General features: G+C 46.9%; 1 protein-coding gene across 2 annotated transcripts in view; it reads left to right on the top strand.

Annotated features, from left to right (window-relative positions):
• The window catches only part of LOC119796139 (sodium-driven chloride bicarbonate exchanger-like), a 63,401-nt gene extending 42,760 nt beyond the window's left edge, over positions 1 to 20,641 (top strand). The window contains exons 14-26 of one of the 2 annotated variants that reach the window (XM_038304556.1): positions 3,935 to 4,068; positions 6,519 to 6,764; positions 6,910 to 7,015; positions 7,175 to 7,336; positions 9,227 to 9,340; positions 9,429 to 9,590; positions 9,670 to 9,921; positions 9,995 to 10,063; positions 12,837 to 13,010; positions 13,081 to 13,209; positions 13,284 to 13,375; positions 17,664 to 17,771; positions 20,173 to 20,641. In XM_038304556.1, the coding sequence (XP_038160484.1) occupies positions 3,935 to 4,068; positions 6,519 to 6,764; positions 6,910 to 7,015; positions 7,175 to 7,336; positions 9,227 to 9,340; positions 9,429 to 9,590; positions 9,670 to 9,921; positions 9,995 to 10,063; positions 12,837 to 13,010; positions 13,081 to 13,209; positions 13,284 to 13,375; positions 17,664 to 17,771; positions 20,173 to 20,248 (1,824 nt within the window). In that variant the 3' untranslated portion in view covers positions 20,249 to 20,641. The remainder of the gene's footprint in view (positions 1 to 3,934; positions 4,069 to 6,518; positions 6,765 to 6,909; positions 7,016 to 7,174; positions 7,337 to 9,226; positions 9,341 to 9,428; positions 9,591 to 9,669; positions 9,922 to 9,994; positions 10,064 to 12,836; positions 13,011 to 13,080; positions 13,210 to 13,283; positions 13,376 to 17,663; positions 17,772 to 20,172) is intronic. The other variant, XM_038304557.1, reaches the window with a different exon arrangement.
• Positions 20,642 to 21,814: the final 1,173 nt, after the last annotated feature.

Below are 21,814 nucleotides of genomic sequence, written 5' to 3'. Positions count from 1 at the left end.
GGGCGTTTAGAGCGTCCTGCTTCCAAGGCGTTTAGAGCGTCCCGCTTCCAGGGCGTTTAGAGCGTCCCGCTTCCAGGGCGTCTAGAGCGTCCCGCTTCCAGGGCGTCTAGAGCGTCCCGCTTCCATGGCGTTTAGAGCGTCCCGCTTCCAGGGCGTCTAGAGAGTCCCGCTTCCAGGGCGTATAGAGAGTCCCGCTTCCAGGGCGTCTAGAGCGTCCCGCTTCCAGGGCGTCTAGAGCGTCCCGCTTCCAGGGCGTCTAGAGCGTCCCGCTTCCAGGGCGTTTAGAGCGTCCCGCTTCCAGGGCGTTTAGAGCGTCCCGCTTCCAGGGCGTCTAGAGCGTCCCGCTTCCAGGGCGTCTAGAGCGTCCCGCTTCCAGGGCGTCTAGAGCGTCCCGCTTCCAGGGCGTCTAGAGAGTCCCGCTTCCAGGGCGTCTAGAGCGTCCCGCTTCCAGGGCGTCTAGAGCGTCCCGCTTCCAGGGCGTCTAGAGCGTCCCGCTTCCAGGGCGTATAGAGAGTCCCGCTTCCAGGGCGTCTAGAGCGTCCCGCTTCCAGGGCGTTTAGAGCGTCCCGCTTCCAGGGCGTTTAGAGCTTCCCGCTTCCAGGGCGTTTAGAGCGTCCCGCTTCCAGGGCGTTTAGAGCGTCCCGCTTCCAGGGCGTCTAGAGCGTCCCGCTTCCAGGGCGTCTAGAGCGTCCCGCTTCCAGGGCGTCTAGAGCGTCCCGCTTCCAGGGCGTCTAGAGCGTAGAGCGTCCCGCTTCCAGGGCGTCTAGAGCGTAGAGCGTCCCGCTTCCAGGGCGTCTAGAGCGTCCCGCTTCCAGGGCGTTTAGAGCTTCCCGCTTCCAGGGCGTTTAGAGCGTCCCGCTTCCAGGGCGTTTAGAGCGTCCCGCTTCCAGGGCGTCTAGAGCGTCCCGCTTCCAGGGCGTCTAGAGCGTCCCGCTTCCAGGGCGTCTAGAGCGTCCCGCTTCCAGGGCGTCTAGAGCGTAGAGCGTCCCGCTTCCAGGGCGTCTAGAGCGTCCCGCTTCCAGGGCGTCTAGAGCGTAGAGCGTCCCGCTTCCAGGGCGTCTAGAGCGTAGAGCGTCCCGCTTCCAGGGCGTTTAGAGCGTCCCGCTTCCAGGGCGTCTAGAGCGTCCCGCTTCCAGGGCGTCTAGAGCGTCCCGCTTCCAGGGCGTCTAGAGCGTCCCGCTTCCAGGGCGTCTAGAGCGTCCCGCTTCCAGGGCGTCTAGAGAGTCCCGCTTCCAGGGCGTTTAGAGCGTCCCGCTTCCAGGGCGTTTAGAGCGTCCCGCTTCCAGGGCGTTTAGAGCTTCCCGCTTCCAGGGCGTTTAGAGCGTCCCGCTTCCAGGGCGTCTAGAGCGTCCCGCTTCCAGGGCGTCTAGAGCGTCCCGCTTCCAGGGCGTCTAGAGCGTCCCGCTTCCAGGGCGTCTAGAGCGTCCCGCTTCCAGGGCGTCTAGAGCGTCCCGCTTCCAGGGCGTCTAGAGCGTCCCGCTTCCAGGGCGTTTAGAGCGTCCTGCTTCCAAGGCGTTTAGAGCGTCCTGCTTCCAAGGCGTTTAGAGCGTCCCGCTTCCAGGGCGTTTAGAGCGTCCCGCTTCCAGGGCGTCTAGAGCGTCCCGCTTCCAGGGCGTTTAGAGCGTCCCGCTTCCAAGGCGTTTAGAGCGTCCCGCTTCCAGGGCGTTTAGAGCGTCCCGCTTCCAGGGCGTTTAGAGCGTCCCGCTTCCAGGGCGTCTAGAGCGTCCCGCTTCCAGGGCGTCTAGAGCGTCCCGCTTCCAGGGCGTTTAGAGCGTCCCGCTTCCAAGGCGTTTAGAGCGTCCCGCTTCCAGGGCGTTTAGAGCGTCCCGCTTCCAGGGCGTTTAGAGCGTCCCGCTTCCAGGGCGTCTAGAGCGTCCCGCTTCCAGGGCGTCTAGAGCGTCCCGCTTCCAGGGCGTCTAGAACGTCCCGCTTCCATGGCGTTTAGAGCGTCCCGCTTCCAGGGCGTCTAGAGCGTCCCGCTTCCAGGGCGTCTAGAGCGTCCCGCTTCCAGGGCGTCTAGAGCGTCCCGCTTCCAGGGCGTCTAGAGCGTCCCGCTTCCAGGGCGTCTAGAGCGTCCCGCTTCCAGGGCGTTTAGAGCGTCCCGCTTCCAGGGCGTTTAGAGCGTCCCGCTTCCAGGGCGTTTAGTGCGTCCCGCTTCCAGGGCGTTTAGAGCGTCCCGCTTCCAAGGCGTTTAGAGCGTCCCGCTTCCAGGGCGTCTAGAGCGTCCCGCTTCCAGGGCGTCTAGAGCGTCCCGCTTCCAGGGCGTCTAGAGCGTCCCGCTTCCAGGGCGTCTAGAGCGTCCCGCTTCCATGGCGTTTAGAGCGTCCCGCTTCCAGGGCGTCTAGAGAGTCCCGCTTCCAGGGCGTCTAGAGAGTCCCGCTTCCAGGGCGTCTAGAGCGTCCCGCTTCCAGGGCGTCTAGAGCGTCCCGCTTCCAGGGCGTCTAGAGCGTCCCGCTTCCAGGGCGTTTAGAGCGTCCCGCTTCCAGGGCGTTTAGAGCGTCCCGCTTCCAGGGCGTCTAGAGCGTCCCGCTTCCAGGGCGTCTAGAGCGTCCCGCTTCCAGGGCGTCTAGAGCGTCCCGCTTCCAGGGCGTCTAGAGAGTCCCGCTTCCAGGGCGTTTAGAGCGTCCCGCTTCCAGGGCGTTTAGAGCGTCCCGCTTCCAGGGCGTTTAGAGCTTCCCGCTTCCAGGGCGTTTAGAGCGTCCCGCTTCCAGGGCGTTTAGAGCGTCCCGCTTCCAGGGCGTCTAGAGCGTCCCGCTTCCAGGGCGTCTAGAGCGTCCCGCTTCCAGGGCGTCTAGAGCGTCCCGCTTCCAGGGCGTCTAGAGCGTCCCGCTTCCAGGGCGTCTAGAGCGTCCCGCTTCCAGGGCGTCTAGAGCGTCCCGCTTCCAGGGCGTCTAGAGCGTCCCGCTTCCAGGGCGTCTAGAGCGTCCCGCTTCCAGGGCGTCTAGAGCGTCCCGCTTCCAGGGCGTCTAGAGCGTCCCGCTTCCAGGGCGTCTAGAGCGTCCCGCTTCCAGGGCGTCTAGAGAGTCCCGCTTCCAGGGCGTCTAGAGCGTCCCGCTTCCAGGGCGTTTAGAGCGTCCCGCTTCCAGGGCGTCTAGAGAGTCCCGCTTCCAGGGCGTCTAGAGAGTCCCGCTTCCAGGGCGTCTAGAGCGTCCCGCTTCCAGGGCGTCTAGAGCGTCCCGCTTCCAGGGCGTTTAGAGCGTCCCGCTTCCAGGGCGTTTAGAGCGTCCCGCTTCCAGGGCGTTTAGAGAGTCCCGCTTCCAGGGCGTTTAGAGAGTCCCGCTTCCAGGGCGTTTAGAGAGTCCCGCTTCCAGGGCGTCTAGAGCGTCCCGCTTCCAGGGCGTCTAGAGCGTCCCGCTTCCAGGGCGTCTAGAGCGTCCCGCTTCCAGGGCGTCTAGAGCGTCCCGCTTCCAGGGCGTCTAGAGAGTCCCGCTTCCAGGGCATTTGACCTCAACAGATATAAATGTCCAAGTTGTAGCACGGACGCTGTCTTGACCTGTTTATTATGAACGCAGCTTTTAATTATAAAGCTGTTTTTATCAGACTTCTGGGACAATGTCCTCTAGTCAGAGATGTTAAACAGAACCAGGAAACAGCCGGCTGTCAGGCATGGTGTTGGAAGAGTGATAGTCTGGGTTTGGATCTGGGTTCTTTCAGGTGAACCTTTTTCAAACTGGGTCATGAACAGAACTACCATCCCAACCTCAGCGGCTGACCTACAACAGAGAAGATCTAGGGTCTAGTCCAAGTCCAGACTGTTACTAGAGATTGCAAGGAAGAGGTTGTACAGGTGGTAGATTAGTTGTGTGCTTAGTTTCTTACTCCCGTAGTTGGTTCTGGTTCTGGTGACACCATGTTGGAAGATGTTCTGTGTTCTTAATCTAACTGGACCTAAAGGACGGGCTCAGGTGTCCTCTTTTGTCTCCGTCTCTCGCAGAGCGCCATCGAGTCTCTGCTCGGGGCTTCCATGACAGGTGTGGCCTACTCCCTGTTCTCCGGTCAGCCTCTCACCATCCTCGGGAGCACCGGCCCGGTTCTGGTGTTCGAGAAGATCCTCTTCACATTCTGCTCGTGAGTCCAAATCTAAGCTTCGACCTGTTTTCTGAGCGGAACCCTGAAACCAGCGTCTCTCTGTGGTTAGAGGGTGTGAGCAGCTCAGGTTCTGGTTCTGACCCGGCTGCATGGAACCCCGGAGACTCGGTTCTTCCAGAACACCATCTGTCTCTGGAGTTCTGACCCCAAAAACAGCCCTGAGTTTGAGCCAACGGGGTCAGAACTTATCTGGACTTTAAGGATTAAACTCTGTTTGTCTAATGATCTTATATCGTTTCTTTTTGTTTGAGGATTAAAATGAGATTTTGATTTGGTACCGCTTGCATAACGTCCTGGTCTGTCAGCCCGACTCGGTTCTGGTGACGCACTGATGTTTGAGAGATGAAGATGATGGGCGACCAGGAGGCCTCTGAGGCGGGTCGGCGCTGCTCGACCCAAACTTCATCCCCTATAAACGGAGATTTGTTTAAAACATCTGAAGAATTTGATCCGATTTAAACGGATCGATGAATTAGATGCTGTTGGTTGATGAAGACAAACAGAACCTCAGCGGTTCTGCTGGGAATCGGATCCGTCTCCATCTCAGCATGTCTGATTTAATCTAGATCCACAGACGGGGAATCCTGTTGCTTCCAGGGGGCGTCAGGGACTGATCTCTGCTCGTTCTCCCTCATCCCAGAACCCTGTGGCTTCCTCTTCACTGGGACCAGTTCTGTCCTCCCTAAACCCAGTTTATGAGACGGTTTGCTGAGCGTGAGAGGCAAAGGGACAGTATGGATGTGGGGTTCTACTGGGAACACTGGGAGACGGAGCAGCAGACCAATCCAAATCAGGTGGTGCGATGCTGCCCCCTGCTGGCTCAGGAGGGAACCAATCTGTTTAGTTCTGCTGCTTCAGTATGGAGAGAAATTTGTTCCTGAATTATCGAAAGTAAAGGAAATATTTACAGGAGGAAATTTAAAAAATATATTGCAGGAATTAAAATAAAAAAAAAAGGTATTGGGGGTTATTTATTATCTGTTTGGAAAAGTTTAACCAATATTTCTTGGGATTTTATTTTTCACAGTTTGTATAGTTTTTATAGATCTTCTGTTTCTGAAGGCTCTTTTCTTGGTTCTCCTTCAGTCCAATGCAGGAGTGTAGAGGTTGGAAAATAACGCAATTAATAAAACTCTGTCCAAAAAGGTTTAAAAAATATCCTCTGGACTCTGTTTCCAAGTTTGAAAACGTTTCGCTTCCAATCCAGAAAGCTTTTTCAAGAGGGAGGGGGGGCTTTATGGAAATTATAGCTTGTTTTTTGGACAGAAGGCTGACAAGAAAGGGGGTAGGAGAGAGGGGGGAGAGACATGCGGGAGAAGACCAGAGGTTAGATTCAAACCCGGGTCTGCCTCGTCGAGGACTAAGGCCTCCATACGTGGGTCATGTGCGCTAACCACAGAGCCACCTGATCGCCCTAGCTGAACGTATGATTCACATTATAAATTAATCTCTAAACCTAGAAGGTTTTCTACTGTCCTTTTTCGATTAAATGTTTTTGGAACAAATTTCTCTCCATACTTCTATTCAGTTTATTTCTATAGCTCCAATTCACATCATGTCATCTCAGGTCACTTTCCAGTTCACCAGATCATCCAGTCAGATTGATTCAAAGTTTTCTATCTAAGGAAAACCAGCTGATTGCATCGACTCATTGACTCTTCAGCAATCCCTCACACTAAGCATGCTTGTAGCGACAGTGGAGAGGAAAAACTCCCTTTGAACAGGAAGAAACCTCCAGCAGAACCAGGCTCAGTGTGAGCGGCCATCTGCTGAGGCCCACTGGGGTTCAAGGAGACAGAAGCAGACATAGAAAAAGAAGCATAGATACAAAAGGCAACTGTCAACCAGCTCCACAGGCGGCCCCGTCCAGGAAACACACAGCCAGGCAGACGAGCTCCGAGCCAGCTCCCATGTCAGAGGATGAAGAGAGCACATCCAGTTAGTCACAGTCAGAGAAACAGGACTACACTGGAAAACAGGCCAAGCTCCAACATCTAGAAACAAAGGTGTTGATGGCAGCAGCACAGCTGATATTTCTCTCCAGGATGGAGTCACAGCCAAACAGGAACAGACCAGATGAAGCTACTATGAGAAAAAGCAGAGAGAGCAGAACGTTAGAGATTGAACTAACAGATTCTGCAGAGTGGGAGAATAGAGATAGAATGAAGCAGAATGATGAAAAAGGGGTCCCTATGTCCTCCAGCAGTCTAAGCCTATAGCAGCAGAACTATAGAGATAGATCAGGATAACCTGAGCCACTCTAACTAGAAGCTTTATCAAAAAGGAAAGTTTTAAGCCTAGCATTCAGAATGTTTCTCTACGTTTCTCCCAAAATTTGCTTTTAATCCTGGTTCCCATCAGTCCCTCTGATGGGAACCAGGATCCAGTCGTCTCTTCCTGTCAGTCTCACCGTCCCCCTTCATCCGCAGTGAGTTCCAGCTGTGCTACCTGTCCCTGAGGACCAGCATCGGGTTGTGGACGGCCTTCCTCTGCATCCTGCTGGTCGCCACTGACGCCAGCGCCCTGGTCTGCTACATCACCCGCTTCACAGAGGAGGCGTTCGCCGCCCTCATCTGCATCATCTTCATCTACGAGGCGCTGGCCAAGCTGGTCCACCTGGGGGAGCAGTTCCCCATTAACATGCACAACCAGCTGGACAATCTCACCTTCTACACGTAAGCAGGCCGATCCGCACGTCTCAGACCGACTCCAGAACCCCTGATCCAGCCCAGGAGATCCAGTTTCTGGAACCTTCTTAGTCCCCAGGCTGTCTGTCAGAGGTTTGGTGGGTTCTTACCTTCTGGTTCTCTTCTGGTTCAGGTGTCGTTGTTCTCCTCCTTCCAACGCGTCTGCTGAGGTCCAAAGGTTCTGGAGCAGCATGAACCTGACGTTGGACACCATCGAGTGGGAGCAGCTGAGTGTGAAGGTCTGTCTCACAAACCGGTTTATCTGCTCTGGTCCAGAACCAGCATCACCGGGTCAGACAGCAGCAGAACCTCCGTTCTGACTCCAGTTAGTGGAGCAGCAGCAGCATCTAGTGGAGGTCAGAGGTACTGCAGTAACTCCTTTCTCTCCGTCTCTGCAGGAATGCAGGAACTGGAAGGGACAGTTTATGGGGTCGGCATGCAGCAGCAACGGGCCTTACGTTCCTGACGTCCTCTTCTGGTCCGTCATCCTCTTCTTCACCACTTTCTTCCTCTCCTCCTTCCTCAAACAGTTGAAGACCAAAAGATATTTCCCCACCAAGGTCAGTCCGGCTGCAGAACCTTAGATGTTCTGATTCTGCTCCCTCTGAGCGCCGCAGCGCCGACCGAGCTTCATTTTTCTGCTTCTCGCAGATTCATTGATCCACATCATAGGTTGTGAAGAAATACGGAGAGCCGTTTGATACAAAATTACATGAAACGTTCCTCTGATCTTCGGGAAACGTTCCTCTGATCTTCGGGAAACGTTCCTCTGATCTTCGGGAAACGTTCCTCTGATCTTCTGGAAACGTTCCTCTGATCTTCGGGAAACGTTCCTCTGATCTTCGGGAAACGTTCCTCTGATCTTCGGGAAACGTTCCATTGATCCTTGGGAAACGTTCCTCTGATCTTCGGGAAACGTTCCTCTGATCTTCGGGAAACGTTCCTCTGATCTTCGGGAAACGTTCCATTGATCCTTGGGAAACGTTCCTCTGATCTTCGGGAAACATTCCTCTGATCTTCTGGAAACGTTCCTCTGATCTTCTGGAAACGTTCCTCTGATCTTTGGGAAACATTCCTCTGATCTTCTGGAAGCGTTCCTCCGATCTTTGGGAAACGTTCCTCTGATCTTTGGGAAACGTTCCTCTGATCTTCTGGAAACGTTCCTCTGATCTTCTGGAAACGTTCCTCTGATCTTTGGGAAACGTTCCTCTGATCTTTGGGAAACGTTCCTCTGATCTTTGGGAAACGTTCCTCTGATCTTCGGGAAACGTTCCTCTGATCTTTGGGAAACGTTCCTCTGATCTTTAGGAATCGTTCCTCTGATCTTTGGGAATCGTTCCTCTGATCCTTGGGAAACGTTCCTCTGATCTTCGGGAAACGTTCCTCTGATCTTTGGGAAACGTTCCTCTGATCTTTGGGAAACGTTCCTCTGATCTTTGGGAAACGTTCCTCTGATCTTCGGGAAACGTTCCTCTGATCTTTGGGAAACGTTCCTCTGATCTTTAGGAATCGTTCCTCTGATCTTTGGGAATCGTTCCTCTGATCCTTGGGAAACGTTCCTCTGATCTTTGGGAAACGTTCCTCTGATCTTCTGGAAACGTTCCTCTGATCTTCTGGAAACGTTCCTCTGATCTTTGGGAAACGTTCCTCTGATCTTTGGGAAACGTTCCTCTGATCTTTGGGAAACGTTCCTCTGATCTTCGGGAAACGTTCCTCTGATCTTTGGGAAACGTTCCTCTGATCCTTGGGAAACATTCCTCTGATCTTCTGGAAGCGTTCCTCTGATCTTCCGGAAACGTTCTTCTGATCTTTGGGAAACGTTCCTCTGATCTTCTGGAAATGTTCCTCTGATCTTTGGGAAACGTTCCTCTGATCTTTAGGAATCGTTCCTCTGATCTTTGGGAATCGTTCCTCTGATCCTTGGGAAACGTTCCTCTGATCTTCGGGAAACGTTCCTCTGATCTTTGGGAAACGTTCCTCTGATCTTCTGGAAGCGTTCCTCCGATCTTTGGGAAACGTTCCTCTGATCTTTGGGAAACGTTCCTCTGATCTTCTGGAAACGTTCCTCTGATCTTCTGGAAACGTTCCTCTGATCTTTGGGAAACGTTCCTCTGATCTTTGGGAAACGTTCCTCTGATCTTTGGGAAACGTTCCTCTGATCTTTGGGAAACGTTCCTCTGATCTTTGGGAAACGTTCCTCTGATCTTTGGGAAACGTTCCTCTGATCTTCGGGAAACGTTCCTCTGATCTTTGGGAAACGTTCCTCTGATCCTTGGGAAACATTCCTCTGATCTTCTGGAAGCGTTCCTCTGATCTTCCGGAAACGTTCTTCTGATCTTTGGGAAACGTTCCTCTGATCTTCTGGAAATGTTTTGCCGGTTTTTCTGCTACAGAGAAACATTCGGTGCTTCAGCTTCAGTTTAATTTTGTTCCTCCTGTTGCGTCTGCAGGTCAGGGCGACCATCAGTGACTTCGCCGTCTTCCTGACCATCATGATTATGGTGCTGCTGGACTATCTGGTGGGCGTTCCTTCTCCCAAGCTGCATGTTCCAGACCGCTTCCAGGTGACCCCGCCCACAGTCCCTCAGTGTTTTCTCCAGCTTTGGTTCCTTAACTTTGAATCTGGATCTAACAGCGTTCCTCGTCCTGCAGCCCACCTCCATCAATCGCGGTTGGCTGATATCTCCGCTGGGAACGAACCCCTGGTGGACCCTGCTGGCTGCCGCCATCCCGGCTCTGCTCTGCACCATCCTGATCTTCATGGACCAGCAGATCACCGCCATCATCATCAACAGGAAGGAGAACAAGCTGAAGGTGAGTGCGGGCGGCGAACGGCGAGCAGACGCTCAGCGCTCGGGTTTAATTTCCGTCCCCGTCTGTGTTCTGCCTGCAGAAAGGCTGCGGGTACCACCTGGACCTGCTGGTGGTGGCCGTCATGCTGGGCGTGTGCTCCATCATGGGCCTGCCCTGGTTCGTGGCGGCCACCGTTCTCTCCATCTCCCACGTCAACAGTCTGAAGGTGGAGTCTGGCTGCGCCGCGCCGGGCGAGCAGCCCAAGTTCCTGGGGATCAGGGAGCAGCGCGTCACGGGCTTCATGATCTTCGTCCTGATGGGCTGCTCCGTCTTCATGACGTCTGCGCTGAAGGTGAAGCGTCGGGCGAACTTTGACACCTCAGCGATCCTCTGGGGAAAACTCAAGCTTTGGCTCTTTTCTGCAGTTCATCCCGATGCCGGTTCTGTACGGAGTCTTCCTCTATATGGGAGCGTCCTCGCTCAAAGGCATCCAGGTACGTCCACCTGACGTCTGCAGGAGGTTCTCAGCTCGTCTGGGAGAATTCTCCCCTTTTAATAACTCCTGGTTTGTATGGAGCTAAATTAGGGCCAGAAAGTTTGTTTAAAAAAAATCTTTTTTTTACTGAAAAAGAATTTTGAACTGAGAAAAAATATCAAAACTGAGACTTTGTTTCCAACTTTAAAGTTGTTTCTCTTCCATCCAGGAAACTTTTTCAATTCAAAATGTCAGGAATAGCTCAACTCAACTCAAACTTTATTTATAAAGCACATTTAAAACAATCGGGGTTGACCAAAATGCTGTAAAGGAATCACAGTTAAGGAACATAAGATAAAAGCTAAGGCTGAAATACATCAACACATAAAAATAGAATAAGATAAATGTTTCAATTAAAATACATTTTAGAATAAAATAAATTTAAAATAAAATTTTGCTAAATGTCCACTTAGACATGATTAAAAGAGGGAGAAGAAATGTGATTTTAGGCCCCGTCCACACGAAGTCAAAACGAACACGAAACGCTGATATTTTCCAGAACGTTTGTCGTAAAGACGGAGACGTGAAATAAATGTGATCGTCCACACGAATGCATGAAAACGCTGCAAAATGTATGCCAGGCCTGTAAGTGGCGCTGTGGTGCCAAAGCAAAAATAGGCAAAAACTGGCAACGAAATGTTGGGCATGCGCACTAATATTTATACATGGTTGCCCTGCGGGTCCATTTTGGTGGTTCAGTCAAATTCAGGTGCTGAACTATGTGGTCGATATTGCTCTGTTCTTCCTGGAGATATTCCAGAAGAAGAAGATTCTGTTGTAAGCCCGACAGCAGGGTGAGTAGCATGAGCAGCAACCATTCAACACAGTACGGCGCCATTGTTGTTGTGATACTGTGTCGCCCATGCGTGTTTAGAGGCGACGCTATGACGCATGCGTGTAAGAAAAAAAAAGCTGTTAGAGCGTAAAGATGGAAACGCGAAAACGGCGTTTCAAAATCTTCCCACTCTGAAGGCTTAATAAAAAAAAGATCGTTTACAGACCCCCGAAACGCCGGCTTCGTATGGATGAGAGGCTGGTTTGGTGAAAAATTTGTGCGTTTAGGCCAGGGTTTGACTTCGTGTGGACGGGGCCTTAAAGAGGATTTAAAAACCTCAAAGGAGCCTGCGGATCTAACATGCCAAGGCAAGTTATTCCAGAGCCTCTGAACACTGAATTTTTTTAACACCGAATTTTAAACACTGAGTTTTTTTTAACACTGAATTTTAAACACAAAATTTTTTTAACACCGAATTTTAAACACAAAATTTTTTTAACACCGAATTTTAAACGCTGAATTTTTTTAACACCAAATTTTAAACACTGAATTTTTTTTAACATCGAATTTTAAACACAAAATTTTTTTTAACACTGAATTTTAAACACTGAATTTTTTTAACACTGAATTTTAAACACTGAATTTTTTTAACACCGAATTTTAAACACTGAATTTTTTTAACACCGAATTTTAAACGCGGAATTTTTTTAACACCGAATTTTAAACACTGAATTTTTTTTAACATCGAATTTTAAACACTAAATTTTTTTTAACATCGAATTTTAAACACTAAATTTTTTTTAACACCGAATTTTAAACACTGAATTTTTTTAACACTGAATTTTAAACACTGAATTTTTTTAACACCGAATTTTAAACACTAATTTTTTTTAACACCGAATTTTAAACACTGAATTTTTTTTAACATCGAATTTTAAACACAACATTTTTTTTAACACCGAATTTTAAACACTGAATTTTTTTAACACCGAATTTTAAACACAAAATTTTTTTAACACCGAATTTTAAACACTGAATTTTTTTTAACACCGAATTTTAAACACTGAATTTTTTTTTAACACCGAATTTTAAACACTGAATTTTTTTTAACACCGAATTTTAAACACTGAATTTTTTTTAACACCGAATTTTAAACACTGAATTTTTTTAGACATTGAATTCCTTACACTCAATTTTTATCTGGAGAAAATTCTGGAAAATTCATTTGGTCACGTGACATAACGGCTGCGCTCAGCGCTGTTCCCAGCTGAATGAGGAATTTTTTTATTTATTTTTTTGTTAAACAGATAGAATTATAAAACGTCAGTTAGCCACTAATAGACAGCTAGTTTCCCATTGGGAACCTGCTAGCACTAAGATGCTAACTGGTTAGCAAGATGCTTCCCACAAACCGGCTACAATTGAACTTGCTTTCGAACCTTCCTCCACAACAATCCCACCCCCTTGATAATCAACCAATCACATTCACTTTATTCACTCGTGTAAAGTCGGGCACCACTCTGGAGAATTAGGAAATGCAACGATTGGAACGGCCGCTTCCCTACGACTTTAAAGGAACATTAGTCTATCCCATTATTGATCAATGAATCAAAAAAATGATCAATAGAATGACCGATCTGCAAAATAATCGTTAGTTTAGCTAATAATGATCAGAGCTTCCTCGTACATAAAACATTCTCCTGGCTTTTACCAACCTGTAGAGTTTATCCGTTTTATAGTTTTTATTGTTGATATGCTGACGGCTCAGCAGAAGCAGAGATCATGGCGTGCAGGTTGTGTCTCTGCTCACCAGCTGCGGCTGCTCAGACCCAAACAGGAAGCTCCTGTTTCTGATGTTTCACCTTCGAACCGTTCCTCCAGAGCAGCTTGATGTCGCTCTTCCTCAGGAGGTCTCTGCTACCAGCTCAGTCTAAACCGTCTGCTCTCTGCCTCGCAGCTGTTCGACCGTATCAAGCTGTTCGGCATGCCGGGGAAGCACCAGCCCGACCTCATCTACCTGCGCTACGTGCCGCTGTGGAAGGTCCACGTCTTCACCGCCGTCCAGCTCTCCTGCCTCATCATCCTGTGGGTCATCAAGGCGTCGCGCGCCGCCGTCGTCTTCCCCATGATGGTGAGCCCTTCGGCCTGCATGTTTCACCACCCCGGGCACTGACGCTCACCTCCGTCGCCGCTCCCCGCAGGTTCTGGCGCTGGTCTTCATCCGGAAGCTTCTGGACTTCTGCTTCACTAAGAGGGAGCTGAGCTGGCTGGACGACCTGATCCCAGAGAGCAAGAAGAAGAAGGACGACGATAAGAAGAAGAAGGAGGCGGTGAGGAGGGGAGGGAGACGCATGAGGCCGGGAGCGTTTAAAGGTTTTGACCCGTTCTGGTCGCTTCTCTGCAGGACGCTCAGTTGATGATGGAGGAGACGGAGGACGAGGCGCCCTACGAGCCACAGAGCATCCGGAAGTTCCCCATTAAATCCCTGAAGGGACGGTGAGTCGGATCAGAACCTGCTGAGCTCAACCCAGTGGAGCGTTGGCCCCGTGAGAAGCGGCTTTATGGGCTGCATTAAAAGAGCGTGACATGTCAGACTGCTCTATGTAGTTTACCCAGAAATTCCTTTATCGTATTTAATTAATTTCATCTCATTTCTGCTATTTGATCTCAGGGAGGAATTCTATTCTATTCAGTTTATTTCTATAGCTCCAATTCACATCATGTCATCCCGACGCACTTTCCAGTTCACCAGATCATCCAGTCAGATTGATTCAAAGTTTTCTATCTAAGGAAAACCAGCAGATTGCATCGACTCATTGACTCTTCAGCAATCCCTCACACTAAGCATGCTTGTAGCGACAGTGGAGAGGAAAAACTCCCTTTGAACAGGAAGAAACCTCCAGCAGAACCAGGCTCAGTGTGAGCGGCCATCTGCTGAGGCCCACTGGGGTTCAAGGAGACAGAAGCAGACATAGAAAAAGAAGCATAGATACAAAAGGCAACTGTCAACCAGCTCCACAGGCGGCCCCGTCCAGGAAACACACAGCCAGGCAGACGAGCTCCGAGCCAGCTCCCATGTCGTAATGGAGGAGAATTAGAATAATCCTAGATTTCTTTTTAATCCGGTTGCCAAACTCACCCAGAGCCATAGCTCTGTTGAACCGTCCATTCCACCTGATCTTAGCAGTAATGATTTTATAGGATTCTTTAAAAATAAGATTGATCTTATTTAAAATACGATCATTAGCACTCCTCTATCCACGATTGGTTTGTCTCTGGAAGGTGGGGCAGCATGTTTATCATATGATGATTGAAATTCATAATTGAAATTATTCAATAAAACAATATTTAACATAACAATATGCAATTAAAAAAAACATCATTAGTGATTTATTCTCCTAACCCGGTACTGTAGAGCGCTGACATGTTATTAACATCATTTAGGAGATCCAACAATCGAAATGGCCACGCCCACCTAGTGTAGTTGATGCCGTCATCCAAAGGTGGGGCAAGTGACTTTCACATTTCATTTGCCCAGAAACAATTTTTACTTGCCCAGTATAATGTTTAATAAATATAGTTCCTAATATTCATTTTTATATAAATCTCAATGAAACATGTTTGTTTTTTAAATGTTTTTTGTAATTCAGTATTTTTTAAGTTTCCAGGTTCCTGGTGTGTATCTGCATGCGTCAGATAATGAACTCCAGCCTACATTACCGTGTTAACATGCTTTTCAATCATTCCTGCTCATTCTTTTCAAACTAAACTTTGCTTTAAACTGTTGTGTGCTTGGAAAAATATAAATTGTAATGTTAAAAATCTAAAAAAAACTTGACAGGTTAAAAACTTAAGATAAATAACAAGACAGAAGTCAATGTCATAAATGAATAACTTTTATTTTAGAGTCACGGTACGTTTATAAAAGATAATACTATTAATATAATGTGACTTTTCTAGAGAATCATTATAGTTATTTTATTCAGGGTTTCCACAGTCTGACATCATTTCAGAATTCCCTGACTTTAACGGACTCAGGATCAGTTTTCCCTGACAGAATAAATGCAGCAACAAGGCAATAATAATAACAGGTCACCAATCTAACATGTTTGGCTCTATAACATTTAAATGCACCTCTCCAATGTCTAAGAGAAAAAAATGTAATGAACATTTTTTAATGTTTGACCTGCATATGACAGACTGCCATATAATGGCGCTTTCTAGCTTGTTTGTTGTTTTGGTAACATCAAAATTACCGCTAGGTGGGCAAAAATCATGCCATCTGGCGGAAAATCACCCGGCTTTTTCAAATCAGGCGAGAATGTGTACAAAACAACAAAAATGGCGCCGGCAACGCTTGTGGGTCGTTTTCAGCGAATGTCTGTGATTTTTAAAGTAATTTTGAGTGATAAATAATTCGCCCGGCGGGCAAATGCAATGAAATTTGTCCTCTCCCAACAATAAAAATGACTTGCCCCGGGAGATCGTGCGATGGTTAACATCGAGCCCTGCTATGGCAGGCCGTTTTGACATTTATTAGAAGCGCTGTCCTCTCCATTGTTCCGTTTGTCGACCTCTAAAATAAGATTCTTCTTGGTCAAAACCAGAGATGGGAAGTAACGAAGTAAAAATACTTCGTTACTGTACTCAAGTAGATTTTTCTGATATTTTTACTTTACTTTACTACTTATTTTTATGGCGACTTTTTACTTCTACTCCTTACATTTTTACACAAATATCTGTACTTTCTACTCCTTACATTTTAAAAAATTGGCTCGTTACTTTAGTTTTGAATCATTTCAATGGAGTTACCGTTATTATTTTTCACGTCATCAATACCAAATTCAATCTAATTGGATGGGAATCTACGTTGCATTTGACGCACCACTACAAGATGAATCGACAGATTCGGCGGTATTCATTGGCGGCAAATCATTGCAGCTTGGTGGCGGTGGCGTTAGCATAGTAGCATGGACGACGAGATGATTGAAAATGAACACAACGGAGATCTAGTCCTATTGGCAGACATCCATTTAAAATGTAGGCATGAAAAAAGTGGTTTCTACTTTTACTTTTATACTTTAAGTAAATTTACAAGCCTGTACTTTGTTACTTTTACTTGAGTAAAGAAGTTTAATCAGTACTTCCACTTTTACCAGAGTATTCCACTTTTACACAAGTATCTGTACTTACTCAAGTACGGAAAGTGAGTACTTTTGCCATCTCTGGTCAAAACTAAGTTCCTACCAGTCAGAACTGTACATATATTTATCCTAAATTACATTATTGCCAGCAAAAATTTTATTTCAAGATGCCAAAAATATAACTGTACTAATCAATTAGTAGTCATTGGTATAATTATGATCCCTAGAAAAAATCTGCAGAGGCTTCAGTATATTCCAAACTCTGTAGTTAGGATCCCCCCCCCCCCCCTTCTCCATTCATTACACTGGCTTCCCATCTCCTCCAGGACTGAGTTCAAGGTTTTTACTCAACGTAAAAGACCTTAAAACATTTCTTTTTAGCAAAGCTTTTGATTCCCTTTAGAGGAAAATTAGGTTTTCCTGCTTTTCTCTTTTTTTACTCGTAGATCTTTTGATGGAAAGTGCAGTATAAATTAAATGTATCATAATTATAAAAAATACACTTTGAAATGCCTTTGAAATCCTTACATATTATAAGTGGACCTTTTGACATTTAATAGCTTGACTGAAAAGGTAATCCAGATATCTCAAATGCATTTCTTCCTAGTCAAAATGAACATTTCAGAATCTAAAATATCTAAAGTAACATTCTTGCTATTTCAAATAAACATTCAGGACATCTAAAATTGAATTTCAGACATCTGGATTACATATTCAGTCAAGCTAATGTCAAAACGGCCTGCCGTACCTCCCTCTTCACTGACAGCAGAGATTAACTGAACCGCTGGATAATCTTAATTCATTAGGATGTTTTAATTAGGAAATGAAGTATTACCGATTCTTTGCTAATCCTAAAGAAAAATCATTTAAAGTTAATTTAGAAATGTTATTTGATATATGAGCAATATTAACCTGTAGTGGGGAAAAAGTATTCAACTATTCACCCAATTTAAATAAACAGAGATCGATGGATTTCACTCAGTTGGCACTCTATTTTCATATATCTTTGCAAAGAGATCATCATTCGGCCCTTATTGCACAGTAATCAGCCCTGTTCTGCCTGAGCAGAGTGTGTTCCCTTTACTTACAATAATGGAAACGGTCCGAGTCGAAGCAAATTACAGAAACTTTGGTTAAACGGTAACATGTTATGAATTAACATGAGAAAAAAATCTGGTTTGTTATGGAAGAAGCTACGTCTTGTCTAAAAACAGCCTCACACAGGAGAATCGTGCGGCCTTGCAGGTGAAACAGGCTGAGTGAAAACTTTTATAGTGAATAAATAGGATAAATTAATATATGAAATAAGAGAAATTAAATTTTTCAACCACAAACCTCAGCATGAAACGCCCCTCTCTGCCTCCGATTAGCTCACTGGTCGTCATGCCTCCAGTTCACCAATGTAACCAGTTAAGCCAGTGAGTACTGGCCAATTAGAAGCAGAGTAGCGCATGTGATGGCTTCACTGTCTCTGGAAAAAATGGGAAATTTGGATTGGAGATTCTGCTTAATAGTGCGAATCATGTGGGATTTATAAGTGGATATATGCAATGCTGATTGAAGTAGATATACGCCGTATATCTGTGCATACTCTAGACTAAACCTCTGGGTAATCGGTTCTGTTTCCGTTTGTCCCGCAGCTCCGACCCGTCTGAGGTCAACATCTCGGATGAAATGGCCAAAAGTGGAATCTGGAAATCCGTCTCCAAAAACTCTGAAGGAGGCAAAGGACTGAAACGCTGCAAAAGGTAACCTAGCAACTGCTGATGTCATCGCCTGTGCCTCGCTCTGATTGGTTCCTTTGTAGCTCTGAGCCACTTGCAGTTGGAACCCAAAAGTTGCTGCATTTCAGGCTGAAGGATGAGCAACGATTCGGACGTTTTCAGGAGGAAATTAGAGAAAAAGTTCTGTTTTTAAGATTTTCTTGGTTCTAAAGGATCGTTTTCTGTTGCTGATTTCCTTCCCTTGGAAAATGAAAAGAAAAAAATGGACCCAATTGATTTTATTTCGGTTCCATTGAAACTTTTTTATTGAAGGTTTTAAACCGAAGGAGGAAGATGGAGTTGGACGGGATGGGAAGGTAGTGGGGCTGAAACAGTTAATGGGATTAATCGACGATTGAATAATCATCAACTAATCAATAATCGATTGTTAACTGGAATACGGCTCTATAATGAGCCTTTAGCTGACAGCAGTAATTGTATCAAATAGTAATTGTAATGTAATTTCTATCCAGAACTTCTCTAGTGGAAAACTTTCAGTTTCACCTGGTTTAAGTTTGGAAAAAATCTCCTTTAGGGAAAATTATGCTGTCAGGTTTTTAATCAATTAATCAAAAAAATAATCCACAGATTAATTGATATGCAAAATAATCGTTAGTTGCAGCCCTATTGTCAGGTTGGTGAAAAGTCAACCTGCCAGATTATGAACGTGCAGAAAAAACAGTAATGGGGGAAAATTTGATGAATGTGGATTAATCTGAGCTACATTATGTAGAGAAGGACCTGAGAACGCAGAGATGTAAAGATTCCTCACCAGGACGCTGTTTCCATACTGAACTGACTCTGACTGAAAAGGTCCAAAGACTATAACTTCTGTTTTATCTGCATTCAGAAGCAGAAAGTTAAGAGTCATCCAGGTTTTTCTGTCTTCAGACATGCCTGTAATCTATGTAATGGGTTAGCTTCATCTGGATTATAGACAGATATAGCTGGGTATCATCAGCATAACAGTGGAAATTAATCCCATGCTGTCTAATAATTCTACCAATTGGGAGCATGTATAAAGTAAAGAGAATTGGTCCTAGCACTGATCCCTGTGGTACTCCACAGGTAACCTTTGAGCATGAGGAAGATTTATCATTGACATGAACAAACTGAATTCGATCAGATAGATCAGATTTAAACCAGTCTAGAACTGTTCCTTTAATTCCAACAAAATATTCAAGTCTTTCTAAAAGAATATTCTGATCAACTGGATCAAATGCAGCACTAAGATCCAACAGGACGAGCACAGATACAAGGAGAACATCATTAGTGACGCCTGAACACCTTCAGATCCGGTTTGGAAAAGGAACAGGAACCTTTCTAGGAACGTCTGACAGCAGGGATGGTGGAACCCGTCCTTCCTGGTGGATATGGGCTCAGATTGGAGGTTCTGGACCAGAACGATCGTCTGACCCATAAAATATAAAAAGTTCTAAAAGCAGTAAAATCAAAACGGTCACTGATGTGAAATGAACAAACCCGGATAGTTAAGGAAGCCATGACCCGGTTCTTCACCTGGTTCTGAACCCGGTTCTTGACCCGGTTTTGGTCCAGAACTGGGTCAAGAACCGGGTCAAGAACTGGGTTCAGAACCGGGTCAAGAACCGGGTTCAGAACCAGTTTTCAGAACCCGGTTCTTGACCCAGTTTTGGACCTGGTTCTGGACCCTGGACCTGGTTCTGAACCCGGTTCTGGAAACTGGTTCTGAACCCGGTTCTTGACCCGGTTCTGAACCCAGTTCTTGACCCAGTTTTGGACCTGGTTCTGAACCCTTGACCTGGTTCTGAACCCGGCTCTTGACCCGGTTCTGGACCTGGTTCTGAACGCTGGACCTGGTTCTTGACCCGGTTCTGAACCCAGTTCTTGACCCAGTTCTGGACCTGGTTCTGAACCCTGGACCCGGTTCTGAACCTGGTTCTTGACCCGGTTCTTGACCCAGTTCTGGACCTGGTTCTGAACCCAGTTCTTGACCCGGTTCTGGACCTGGTTCTGAACCCTGGACCCGGTTCTGAATCTGGTTCTTGACCCGGTTCTGGACCCGGTTCTGAACCTGGTTCTTGACCCGGTTCTGAACCTGGTTCTTGACCCGGTTCTGAACCTGGTTCTTGACCCGGTTCATGACCCAGTTCTGGACCTGATTCTGAACCCGGTTCTTGACTCGGTTCTGGACCCGGTTCTGAACCGGGTTCTGAACCTGGTTCTGGACCCGATTCTGAACCCGGTTCTTGACTCAGTTCTGGACCCGGTTCTGAACCCGGTTCTTGACCCGGTTCTGAACCCGGTTCTTGACTCAGTTCTGGACCCGGTTCTGAACCCGGTTCTTGACCCGGTTCTGAATTGGATTCTGGAAACTGGTTCTAAACGGGTTTCTTTCTTCCTCCAGTCAGGAGAAGCTCCCCAGCGTCCAGATCAGCGTGGAGGACGAACAGAGGTTTGTGGACGCTGAGACGGCGTTATGATCCTTCAGCAGACGTCTGGAGGACAATGTGGGCGGAGCCTGGATGAGGACCAATCAGCTTCCGGCTCGTTGTTCTCTCAACAGAAGCTCTTTTATTTCCTCATCGTTTTATGGTGAAACATGGAGACTCCTCAGGTTACTTTGGTTTTTACTTACATGGTCCGCCGCTGCGCTCTGATTGGCCGAACGCCGTACTCAGACTCTGATGAATGTTTGATTTCGATGCGCTCAGCTCCCGCCTCCCACAGACTGTTTATTTAATCCAACGTGCTGATTGGTGTTAGTGTGAGAGAGAGGGTGTGTGTTTGTTCACCGTGATGCCTGCAGGTCAAACCTCAGCACATGTTTTCTAGTTTCTTTGTAAATTTTTAATAAATCAGTTTTGAAGCAAAAATCAGAGTCACTGGTTTTACTGGGAGCCTTTCTAACATCTACCATTAAGTTATTATTATAAGACTTTTTTTCCAATAACAGATGGCGTCTTGAACAAGGTCCCCTCGACTGATTTTCCTGGGAGCAGTTATGACAGAAGTGTCTGATTTATTACCGTAATATTCAGAATATAAGCCGCAGAAGCTAAATTGTATGATTATATATGATTGTAAGCCGCAGGTTTTTTATGTTTAATGTCCGTCTTTCTCGCGGTAGAAGTCTGCTTCCGGAGGACCTCCGCATTCCCCCGCGCGCGGCTACCTGGATGGTAAAATCCATAGATTTAGGTATTACGCTAGTGGCCGTTAGCTGTAAAAGTCCATAGATAAGCCGCATTGTTATATAAGCCACAGGGTTGAAAAATGGGGAAAAAGTCGCGGCTTATAGTCCGGAAATTACGGTACTCATAACAAACAGAGCTTTGAGGGATGGAGAACTTCTGACTGACTGTTTCCAGCGGTTCAGCTGAAGCTTCCAAACTAACTTAATTTATTTTACAGAGTGAGAAATCTACCGTCAGCAGGCCTCAAACATTTTTAGTGCCACAAAGGACCACAGGTTGGATTCAAACCCGAGTCGGCCGCATCGAGGACTATGGCGTCCGTACATGGGTCGCGTGCGCTAACCACTGCGCCACCAAAACACGCCCACTAAAACCTTTTAAGTTATAGTCGGCTAAAACCGACTAAAACTATCACATATCATAAATATTAATAATAGTTTTCGTCTTCAGGACAAAAACGAAGACTAAATCTAAGATGGCTGTTAAAAATAACACTGCATCGGTTTGTCTTCTGTATGACGTTAATTAGATCTGCTTCAGCTTTTAGTTTTTATTGTTTTCTTTGCAGCTTCTTTATATCAGAGGAAACAGATAAGCAGATAAAGTTAGAATAATTCTGAGCGGATCAACAACCAGGATAACATTTATTGTATAGGATTGTGAGTTTCAGAGAATTTTATTAAATACTTTGAAGCAGGAAAAAAGTTTAAAACTCTTCCATTATGTCAACATTTTCCATCTGACCTTTTATCATTTTTTATTATTTTAGTTTCTTAAAGCATCACAGTGTAAGACCTGTAACTTCCAGGTCTAGCTCCCCTAAAGGCCACCGGCAGCACTACGCTGTTACTG

Source organism: Cyprinodon tularosa, unplaced genomic scaffold (genome assembly GCF_016077235.1).
Source record: "Cyprinodon tularosa strain WSP-4 unplaced genomic scaffold, ASM1607723v1 ctg538, whole genome shotgun sequence".
NCBI classification, from domain to species: domain Eukaryota; kingdom Metazoa; phylum Chordata; class Actinopteri; order Cyprinodontiformes; family Cyprinodontidae; genus Cyprinodon; species Cyprinodon tularosa.
This window is presented reverse-complemented; position numbering and strand designations above follow the sequence as displayed.